Source organism: Podarcis melisellensis (genome assembly GCF_964234715.1).
Source record: "Podarcis melisellensis genome assembly, chromosome: 1".
NCBI classification, from domain to species: domain Eukaryota; kingdom Metazoa; phylum Chordata; class Lepidosauria; order Squamata; family Lacertidae; genus Podarcis; species Podarcis melisellensis.
This window is the reverse complement of record NC_138528.1, coordinates 48871860-48883763: the sequence shown is the minus strand read 5'-3', so window position 1 is coordinate 48883763 and position 11904 is coordinate 48871860. Positions and strand designations below refer to the sequence as shown.

The window sequence follows — 11904 nt, the reverse complement described above, 5'->3', positions numbered from 1 at the left end:
TGCGCGAGCGGGACGCAGCGCTTTCTGCTACGTCGGACCAATAGGAGAGAGGGCTCGATGGCGCGCGTGCGCCTTACGAGTCCGCTCGGTGTCCTTGTGAGGCTCCGGCTGCGGACCCTGAGCAGGCAAAGATGTTAGCGGCCGCGCTAGGGCTGGCTCGGGCCGGCCTGAGAGGTGAGCCTGCGACTTGGCGGGGTCTGTTGGGAGAAGGAGACTGAGGGCTTCCAGTCTGAAGGGGCTGTGGCCGTTGTTGGTGAGGCGACGCTGGGGGTTTGTCTGCAGAGGGCATAGCCTTCTTTCCTCCCTCCTTCCTAAAGGATCCTGGGAGCTGTAGTTCCGTCAGGAGGGGGCCGGGCTCTGCAACGGTGTTCTCAGCTCTCTCACAAAACCACAGTTCCCAGAATGCTCTTGAGGGCGCCATGATGGGGAAAGCGATGCTAAACAGTTGGCGTTCTGTCCACCGGCTCCTGCTGTCTCCGCCGCCACCGCACACTTTGCTCCTCGAAATCCTGGTTCAGCTTATGCCAAATAAATGGACAAACCACAAAACGAGCGCACGGGTCAATACTTACCGAGCTAGATGGGTCAGTTATCGGTCTTGGTCCGAAGCAGTTCCTTGCTGGGTTTTTAGTTTTAAACTTTTCAACAGCATCTGGAGGGACACTGGTAACTGCAGTTGATCCCTGTTTTTAAAAACAGTTCCAGTTCTCAGTGTGAGTTCACAGTGCAGTCCTTGGTTTTCTACAAGCGTCAGGAGAACCCTGCTAGATCAGTCCAAAGCCCCAACTATAGTTCAGCATCCTGTTCTCACAGTGGTCAGCCAAATGCCTATAGAAACCCTGCAAGCATTTGACACCACTTGCAGTTCCCAGTAATTAGTGCTCCACTTAAAAAAAAAATCACGGAAGCGATCTATATGAAATCCACATGTGCTGTCATCACACAATAAAATCTATACACACACAAAAATGGTTTTTAAACCATTTTAAAATAATTCTTAATGGTGGTATAAAAATGTAAGAAATAAAAATAAAATAAGGTATTTCCATTTATTATATTTTTACACCACCCTTAATCAAAAGATGAAAAGATCTTACGTATAGATGTTAGTAAAATGTGGAGCAGGCTGATATAGGTGTTTCTAGGTATTATTTTGGGCCCTGGGTTTGTGTATCCTAGTCAGCAGCTTCCTGCTGAGCAGAACAGTAGACTTCAATCTTTTCAGACCTAGGAACCACTTTTAACCCAAACAGTCATTTGAGGACCCATTTCTTAACCTTTTACTATATATTTGCATGGTGGTAATGCTCCTGTTGCAATAGACTTCAGATTACTCCACCAGTTGAAGACCAGTGCTGTAGATGGTATGTTTCAGCACTCCATTCTAAACTAGATTATCTTGACTGCAGTCCTACTCACAATTGGTCTGCTTAAATACCATTAATTCCATGTTTATTACCGCTTGCAGAAATGTATATTAATGTACCATCTTGCTTTTATTATTTCTACATTTTTATGGTATATTTGAAGCTACTTCTTTGTGGAGATCAGTAGATGCTATGGCTGTAAATAATGGCGATTTAACACTTTCCCCACTCTCTTTATAGTTACTGGGCGATCTGCAATGCTGCTGCAAGCTCGGTTTGAAGGGAATACTGCTGTAACTCAACGTAAGTCTGACTTGCTTAGTGTTTGATCAACTTATCCTTTACTTTGCATTACAATAAGTACAGTTTTCTTAAGTGAAAACTATGTACCACCTGATTGTGTTAAAAAGGACATGTGCAAAGAACTTCATCTCATTCATTCTTAAGTTCCTGGTAAACTTAATATTTATAGAAGCTCTCTGATTTCTGAGACAATGTTATCTGTTTTGTGGACACTGAATGCTTACTAGGCATTATATTATCTGTCAGGCATGCACTAATCTGCTATAGACCTTGAATAATTACGTTTCCTATAGTGCTGATTGCCCCCCCCAAGAACCCCCCCACACAGCAGAAAAGTTAAAGGTACAATAGGTATATCTGACCATGTTGACCAGTGTTGAACTGCTCCCATCCCTGTGGTAGCAGTTGGAATAACATTGAGCTGGCTTGGCTATGAGCTGGTGCTGTTCTTTTTAGAATTTACCACCGTAAACTTTCTTTTCAGCTACTGTTAGACCAAAGGATGAAGTGACACAAAAGCAGCTGTGTGCTTTTGGAGAATATGTGGCTGAAATTCTGCCCAAGTATGTTCAACAAGTCCAGGTGAGTTCCATCAACTGTATCATTCTCTCTTGAAACTGTAATAGGCAGTACTAAGCCTTTTCTGAAAGCTAATGAGTGCTGCAAGGGGCTGGAAAGGTATACAATTGTTCCTTGGTCTGCTGTTATGCAGCCTGAACTGCTTACAGTTTTCAACACGTTTATTTGGAAGCCATTTCATTGGTTTTCATGAGATTTCTATCTAAGTATGTGTGCTTAGAATTTGGATGAAGTTGATCCATACAAAATTTTACTATTTCTCATTTTAACAGGTAACATGTTTCAACGAGCTAGAAATCTTAATTCATCCAGATGGGATCATTCCAGTTTTGACCTTTCTCAAAGATCACACCAACGCCCAGTTCAAAAACTTAGCTGATCTGACGGCAATCGATGTTCCATCTCGACAGAACCGCTTTGAGGTAGGAGCTGCTCTTCAAGCTATGCTACAAAGAAGATTCTAAGGAAGCCGCAGTCTTCCAAAAAAATTCACGTGGTTAACAAGAATGTGAGAGGATCCTAGTTTCCCCCCATGTTGGTGCCCCATCCCTCAGTTTTGCTGACTGCCTTGGCTTCATGCTTACTGACTACTAGTATATTACTTCTGGGTTACTTTCTCAGTTTTTGTTCTGCTGATCTATGTAGTCGCTGATCTAGAAATGGTGGTTGTGCTTAACAGTGTGATGTTAGTGACATTTGTTTTGGGAGAGAATTCTATTGCTTAAACAGCTAATTGACCTGCTTAGTCATCAAGCATCGTCTTGAGAAGCAGCAGCACCTTTTTCCAGAAGTGGATACTTATAAATATACCTGAAAATATAATAGTTTGACAGAAGGGAAGCTATAATTTGCTTGTGGGACCCTCTTAGTAACAGCAGCTGACAGCTCTGCACAGTCCAAAAGAGTTATAACTTCTTTTTTCTTTGCCTCAACCATGTTAAAATATTCGCACATATATAAATGTGTCCATAGATTGACCTAAATGTAGCAATTCAAATTCTTCTCTAGCTCAAATTAGTTAAAATTGTGTTTCATCAGTGTAATACAATATCAGACTGAAAAAATGTATAAAAATTTGTATCACATTTCATCTATGTTGTGGGTTTGTAGTACTTCTGGCCACAGTGCTGTAAACTTTGACAGATGGGCTCTTAAGAAATTTGTAAATCTTGGGTATAAACCAGAGATACCGTATTTTTCGCTCCATGGGACGCACCTAGATTTGGGGGGGGGGGATAAAGGGGAAAAAATTATCCCCCCCCAGGCGCGGGGCTGGGGAAGCCCGAGCTTCCCCCTCCCCCAGAACGGGACCCAGAGCCATGCCGAAGCTGCGCACAGCTTTGGCATCGCTCTGGGAGCTTGCGGGGCTGGGGGAGGAGGAAGCCCTCCGCCAGCCTCCAAACCATGTCGGGAGACAGCGGGAAGGGCGCGCTGCGCCTCTCCCGCTGTCTCCCGAGTTTGCGGGGCTGGCGACGGGGAGGAGCAGGCTTCTCCCCCCCGCCAGCCTTCTAGCCAAGTCGGGGGACAGCGGGAAGGGCGAGCTGCGCCTCTGCCGCTGTCTCCCGAGTTTGCGGGGCTGGCGACGGGGAGGAGCAGGCTTCTCCCCCCGCCAGCCTTCTAACCAAGTCGGGGGACAGCGGGGTGGCGGCGTTCCGCCTCCCCGCTGTCCCCCGCGCTTGTGGGGCTGGCGGTGGGGCTCTCCAGGCTTCAGCGAAAGCCTGCATTTGCACCATAGGACGCACACACATTTCCCCTTCATTTTTGGAGGGGAAAAAGTGCGTCCTATAGTGCGAAAAATACGGTATATGATCATTATCAGAAGTAGCCATTTCTTCATGTATAGACAAGACCTTTTATTGCATATGCTGTTAGCTTTAGAAATCATTTCACCATTAAGGAACTTAAAAAATAAAATAAAATCCCTGTGTCCATTTTTATGTGGCTGTACTATAATCATACATGCTATCCTTTTTTGTGATGTCGCAATCTGATAATGTGTACTAATACATGACAATGCTGTTTTTTACCTTTTCCTTTTAGATTGTCTATAATCTCTTATCCATAGCCTATAATTCCCGGATTCGTGTGAAAACATATACTGACGAATTGACACCCATTGAATCAGCAGTCCCAGTGCACCAAGCAGCAAACTGGTATGAAAGAGAGGTAAGCTGCAAGGTGGTTGACATTTGAGAAGAGGGTACAGATCTGGTATGTTTTCTTGGAAGAAGAGAGAGCCCACTGTTTAATTTGAGTTGAACAAAGTCACTGTGGCCCAGGTTGCCCTAAAGGGCCTGGTGCTGCTTGCAGTTTTCTGTGTGCACATTCCTTTTCTGCAGACATCACATTCTGTCCCTTTTGGCTCAATGGCCCTTTAGGTGTTGATCAGTAATCACTCCCTCCCAATGACATGATCTCAATTCTATAGGCCTTAAGGTCCTGGATAACTTCTGTTTGGCATTATTTGGAGAGTGTTGCCATTTCTGGACAATTGAAACCACTTAGATGTTTTATTACAACCAAGCAGCATATAAATGATGTAAAATAACAGAGTTCAAGCAAGTGATTGATGTATTATTAAATCTTCAGCATTTATACAACTGAATCTCACTTGCTGCCTTGCCAATGAGGTGTTTCAGCCAGCTGATGAGTGCCTGATGCTTTGTATTTGTGAGATAATAAAACTGTTCATATAAATCAGTACAAGCTAGGTTTCAAAACTGCTGTACTTTGTAAAAGGCGAAAAATTTATACAATCTGAGGAGAAGCCAGGGAGAAACTTTGGAAGAATGATTTGAATTTTACTGCATGCTACACACTGAAAGAGAACTATATGAAAATGATCCATAGATGGTATCTAACTCTGTGTAGATTGGCTAAAATGTATAATGTAGAATTGGATTTGTGTTGGAAATGTAAAGATGTAGAAGGAACTTTCTTTCATATGTGGTGGGCAAGCAAAAATGTAAAAGAATATTGGGAAATGATATGTAATGAGATGAAAAAAAATCTTCAAAACAACATTCTGGGAAAAAACCCAGAGGCGTTTTTGTCAGGAATTATTCAGACAGAGGTTCCTAGGAGTCAGAAAAAATTATTCATTTATGCAACAACAGTGGCCTGGATCTTGCTAGCCCAAAAATGGAAAGTGAGGGATGTTCCCAGCAAGGAGGATTGGCAACTTAAGATGTTAGAATATGCAGAGTTAGCGGGTCTAACAAGTAGAATAAGAGAATAAAAAGAACAGGTATTCAAGGAGGAGTTGAAAATTTTTCTCGGGTATATTGAAAATAATTGTGAACAATTGAAAACACTGGCAGCATTAAAGTAAATTCAACAGTATAATAAATATTGAAGTGATGCAAGATCGGAAAATAGAATTAGATGGATATATCAAAATGGAATGGTGGGAAAGTTAAATGAACCTTGGAAGGGGAGGGAAGTCAATAAATGTATGGTATAATAAAATATGATTAATTTGTAATGCAAAATTTATTATATATATATATAATATATATGCAGGTTTTGGTGTCCTCGGGTGTCTTCCCGTGTAAAAGTTGGGGTGTCTAGGCGACGTTTCGACGAGGTCTCACTCGTCATCTTCAGGCTGGTGCTTTCGGCTTCTTGTTACTGGAACAGAGCAGGATCTCAGTGTTTGAGTTCCTATAAATACTGTTGAGGGGGTGTGGTGTATAGCCTCCAATGTTCTGGGCAGAGAGGAAGTTCCCAGGCTAGTGTGCCTTTTCTTCTTTTGTTCCTTAATTACTTGAGGGATATCTTGAGTGATTTCTTGAGTGATATCCTGAGTACCACTTAGGTGGGTCATTAGGTGTGGATTAGTTGCTAAAGTCTTTGTGTCTTGACCTCTTGAACTTTGTGAAGAGTTTTTCTGAGAAGATGGCTGTACTGCACTTAGTTGTGCTCTGGCTTGGCTTCGTGTATAGGGGCGAGCTGTGGTTTTGTGGCCTGTGTCAGCCAGATCTGTGTAGGGATTGCAGGGGGGTGCAGCATCCGGAGGTGCCACCATGGTTTGGCTACTGGATGGTGTCTGTAATTTATCTGTGGAGAGGGTCTGGGTTTGGGTCTGGTGTGGTTGATTGGTGATGGCGTTCTGTGTGCCTCTGGATCTGGTGTCAGTTTTTGTGGGGAGGGCTAATTTCCAGATGTCTGGCAAGCGGGATGTGTCGTCACGCTTGTTCATGTTGTGAGGGTGTTTCTCTATCTCGATGGCTTCCATGATTATTCTCTTGTGGTGATGTTCCATGTTAAAGAGCAATTTGGAATCTGCAAAATTAATTTCGTGTCCTGTTTCTTTCATGTGTTGGAAAAGACCCCTCTCACCGGTCATCGCAAACCTGTACATGGAACACTTTGAAACCAATGCTTTAGACAAGTCAGAACACAAACCCAAACTTTGGCTCAGATATGTTGACGACACCTTTGTAATTTGGCCACACGGGAAGGAAAAACTGGATAGCTTCCTCACACATCTCAACAGCCTACACCCCAAAATACAATTCACTATGGAAATAGAAGCCAACAACCAACTTCCCTTCCTTGACGTCCTAATCTACAAAAAACCTGATGGCTCCCTAGGACACACTATCTACCGGAAAAAAACACACACCAACCGCTACTTACATGCACAATCACACCACCACCCTGCACAAATAAACTCCGTAGCCAAGACTCTCATCTCCAGAACCAAACGCCTGGCTGACAAAGACCACTTGACAACTGAGTTACAGAATCTCTCAAATGTGTTAATTGCCAATGGATACCAGCAAAACAGGGTTACGAAGCTAATCCAAAAAGAAACACCCCCCAAAAACCAAGACACAGAAGAAAACAATGGCATGGCCCTCCTTCCTTATATCAAGGGCACTACAGATAAAATTAGCAAAATCCTCCATAAGCACAATATCAAAACAGCCTTTTGCACCAACCAAAAAATAGCCAATATCCTCAGAAACCCCAAGGATAAAATCCAGTTGGAAAACCAAGGGGTCTATGAAATACCCTGCAAAGTCTGCCCAGCCACGTACATTGGACAAACAAACAGACGAATAAATGCACGTATCGCAGAACACAAGAATGCCGTCAAAAAAGAAGAAAAAACTTCCTCTCTTTTCCAACACATGAAAGAAACAGGACACGAAATTAATTTTGCAGATTCCAAATTGCTCTTTAACATGGAACATCACCACAAGAGAATAATCATGGAAGCCATCGAGATAGAGAAACACCCTCACAACATGAACAAGCGTGACGACACATCCCGCTTGCCAGACATCTGGAAATTAGCCCTCCCCACAAAAACTGACACCAGATCCAGAGGCACACAGAACGCCATCACCAATCAACCACACCAGACCCAAACCCAGACCCTCTCCACAGATAAATTACAGACACCATCCAGTAGCCAAACCATGGTGGCACCTCCGGATGCTGCACCCCCCTGCAATCCCTACACAGATCTGGCTGACACAGGCCACAAAACCACAGCTCGCCCCTATACACGAAGCCAAGCCAGAGCACAACTAAGTGCAGTACAGCCATCTTCTCAGAAAAACTCTTCACAAAGTTCAAGAGGTCAAGACACAAAGACTTTAGCAACTAATCCACACCTAATGACCCACCTAAGTGGTACTCAGGATATCACTCAAGAAATCACTCAAGATATCCCTCAAGTAATTAAGGAACAAAAGAAGAAAAGGCACACTAGCCTGGGAACTTCCTCTCTGCCCAGAACATTGGAGGCTATACACCACACCCCCTCAACAGTATTTATAGGAACTCAAACACTGAGATCCTGCTCTGTTCCAGTAACAAGAAGCCGAAAGCACCAGCCTGAAGATGACGAGTGAGACCTCGTCGAAACGTCGCCTAGACACCCCAACTTTTACACGGGAAGACACCCGAGGACACCAAAACCTGCATTCCTGTACCCGTGAAAATCTACGAAAGCAAAATATTATATATATATATATATATATATATATATATATATATATATATATATATATATTGAATGACCAAAATTGATATACTTTGCTGTTTCTTTACTTGATTCCCATATTCATAGGTTTGGGATATGTATGGTGTGTTCTTTGCTAACCACCCTGATCTGAGGCGAATCCTCACAGACTACGGGTTTGAGGGTCATCCCTTCCGGAAGGACTTCCCTCTTTCTGGATATGTGGAGGTATGAGCATTTGGAAAAGCTAGACTCAACTGCAGAATCCTTCTAGGGGCCCAGTATGGCATAGTGGTTCAAGTGTTGGACTAGGACCTGGAACAGAGAGAGCATGGTTCGAACCAGCCTGGAAGCTCAAGGAGGTCCTCTAGGCCAGTCAGCAGCTCTCAGCCTAATTCTCACAGGGTTATGGCAAGGATATAATAGGGAAGGGGAGAAGCGTGTATGAGCTCTGTTGCTGAAAGGTGGGATATAAATGTAATATTAAATAAACATCAAACCCTATAACTGAGTTACATTGAAATCTTATTCTGCTGTAGAGGCAACAGAGAATGTAAGAAAAGGGCAAGGAAGCTCACCTGTTTGTCCATCTCTTCTCTTCTCTGATATTTGTTCATTAGCCTCCTTAGGGCAATGGTTTTGCTGTTGCATGTTGTACTCTTGGTCTGTGAGTTCCTATTTTGCATGGATGAAGTCATGTCCTGGATGTGGGAGGAACTTCATCCTCAGAAGCGACATTGAATCTGCTGGCAGTGCTTTTGATTAGGGAGGGTGGGTGGGTTAACCCTTTCCTGCCTAGTCTCCTGCCCTGTGACCAAAAGTCCATGCATTAAGCACCCTTTGAGACATGCCTTTGATGCTACATAATATAATGTCTTGAGAATCCTACACTTTATGACTTTTGGGCCCACAAATCAAAAGGCTGTACTTCCACTTGAGAAGCTTTAGCACAGGCATAGGCAAACTCGGCCCTCCAGATGTTTTGGGACTACAACTCCCATCATCCCTGACCACTGGTCCTGTTAGCTAGGCATGATAGGAGTTGTAGATTTGGAGATACTGCTTTTATCGCCTAACTGGAAAATTTAACTAACTGGAAAATTTACTGTTGATCTATACTAAGCAACCTACAAACGAGTAGGAAGCTTAATTCTAAAATTCCAGATATGTTTTTGTAGTTGACTGCCATCACAATTGTTCATCTTCATGCCTTTTCTCCTCCTTCAGGTCAGGTATGATGATGAGGTGAAGCGAGTGGTGGCAGAGCCTGTGGAGCTGTCTCAGGAGTTCCGCAAATTTGATCTGAACAGTCCCTGGGAGACTTTCCCTGCCTATCGCGAGGCTCCGCAAACCATCAAGATAGAGGCAGGAGAGAAGAAAGGAGATGAGAAATAGCAGCAGGAAGGAAGGAGAGGAAGCCAGAGACATCCTTGTGTCACCACCTTCCTGTTTGATCTAAGTATTTATATATATTAAATATCAATAAAAAAAACTTGACATAAGGTTTTTTGTCTGTTTGATATGTGCGGGAAATGCAGCTTTCAGACTGGCTATGAAATATGCATAAGGTGTTATTAATATCCAGAAGATTGGAGCAGGGTTCAAGGTATACAAAGGACAAAGAACTGGGGAGGTCATGTTTTTTGTTTTTTGTTTTAAAAAGAGCACTAACTATGTGAACAGTAGACTCTTCTTCCCTGGAAAGAAACAAAAGCCTCAAGAAATGAGGAGATATTCCATGCTTTATGACCATCAACTGTTTGCAAGCACAGACCCTCAGTTGCCCAGAGACACTGCAGGCACCAAAGTTCCAGCCTTGCTTTTTCACTTTTGGTAAAAGGCTCCATCCTAGAATTATTGAGTACTCTGCGTAGCTGGAAAACTGATTTTTTTTGTTGAAACAAGCAAAACTGGTCTCATCCAACTGCTAGTGCAGCAGACTTCCACGTGCACAATGGAACTTCCCTTCCTCTCCCCTGTGCCCCCCACCCACCCTCAAAATATTCAGAAAAACCCTCAAGCCGATTTTGAGGCTATGGGGGAGCAGAGAGTAAGGAGAAGTCCAAAGGAACTCTTCACACAAAGTCTGTTGGATTGTTAGGCCTATTTGTGTGTCTTGAAACAAGCTGTGGTCACGCAGCTGCTGTTGGACACTGGCAGCAGTCTGTGGGTTATTGAGAAATTCTCTAGGCCATGAAGTTGGATACATTTTATTAATATCTATCTGCCAATTCACTTGTGACCCCCCACCCCAATATGCTGCAGTAAATGTGACCGCAAGCATATGGCTTCGTTACTCAATAATGAATGTGGCCATAAAGGAGGCTGCTCCTTGAAATGTGGAACAATATGAGTTGTGGTTTTCTGGTTGCCCCTCTACTGAGAATAAACATTAAGCACCAAAAATGAGCTAAACACTCCACAGAAGAAAGGCATAGATCGTTGCAGGGCTTAGGACAGGAATGGGGAGGCTGTGGCCTTCTGGATGTTGTTGGACCCCCAGTTCTCACCAGCCCCAGCCAACATGGCTAATAGTCAGGGAAGATGGGAATTGCGGTCCAGAAACATCAGGAGGCCCACAGATTCCCATCCCTGACCATAGGCTGTAACATAGAGGACCGGGTGTGATAGAAGGGGGGAGAATGAGTGGGTGGAGGGCTGCAAACCATAGATTTAATTTGACCTCAGATATATGGAAGGTTTCCTTTCTTGAGGGTTTGAACCCAGAACAATGCTTGGAATCCAGATGTTTTAAGCTTTTGTTCTAGTTAAATTGCATTTGTTTAAAAAAAGCTGCTGTTGCAGCAGTATGGGGGATTTCTGAGAGACAACAGAAGTTGTGCCAAAGCTCACTGCAGAGATTTGAGCAGCTGGAGTTCAGCACATGTGGAGCTAATCAGCTGCAGAGTGCTTTCCACTTTGCATTGGAGGGAGTAGGGTGGATGAATCTTACCAAACATCTTCCCCTTTTCTAGATAATGGGGAGCATTTGCCATTTTCCTTACAATGGATTTGTGCCTTTGCAACATTTTGCAGATTGTCAAGAATTACTGGAGTGAACTTAAATGACAAGTCCGGGGCCATTTTTGATGTTTCAGCGATCCTTTGTCAAGAAGACATGTTCTAGAGGTTGCTCACATGCATCTCTAGGTACTACCCAATTTGGTAAAATTTCCAGATCACTGGCTTAGATGCAATGAATCGAACTCCATGGATTAGTGTGTGCTTAGACCTGTTTTGGATTCCTTATGGAAAGAAGGGTGGTGTTAAGATACTGTGGCACTTTTATTGTCTCTCTCCCTAATGAGAGGAAGAAGAGATTCAGCCTGTGGAGGCCCCAAACCTGAAAATGATACAGTAACTGGGAAAGATGAAAATGAAGAGGATTGTGGGCAACTACTACAGGTGTCTTTACAGGTTTGAAATACACACAACATCAAGGCCCTCTAGATACTGGTGTGTCAATATGGGATTTGACTTGTATTTCAACGCTGCACAAGTGGATTACCATTTGCACACTGGCGCAACCCTCCCTCTCTTTCCTCTGAATGCTGCCCTATCTGTTTTGGAAGGACCCACATCCCTCTGCAATACATGTTGAGGGTGCATGAGGGGGCTGCAGGGGACAGGAAGGGGGAATTCCGTTGCACATGCAAACGTCTGTTGTGCGAACTAAAC

General features: G+C 43.6%; 1 protein-coding gene across 2 annotated transcripts; it reads left to right on the top strand.

The window, feature by feature from the left end:
• The first annotated feature begins 13 nt into the window (after positions 1–13).
• Positions 14–9728, top strand: NDUFS3 (NADH:ubiquinone oxidoreductase core subunit S3). 2 transcript variants are annotated; one of them, XM_081902491.1, is made up of 7 exons: positions 14–174; positions 1608–1670; positions 2155–2252; positions 2522–2671; positions 4290–4415; positions 8335–8454; positions 9454–9728. In XM_081902491.1, the coding sequence occupies exons 1-7, from the start codon at positions 132–134 to the stop codon at positions 9619–9621; spliced, it is 768 nt and encodes a 255-aa protein (XP_081758617.1). In that variant the 5' UTR covers positions 14–131; the 3' UTR covers positions 9622–9728. The 2 variants fall into 2 exon arrangements, with proteins under 2 accessions (XP_081758617.1, XP_081758618.1); XM_081902492.1 differs by lacking the exon at positions 14–174 and adding an exon at positions 484–584.
• Positions 9729–11904: the final 2176 nt, after the last annotated feature.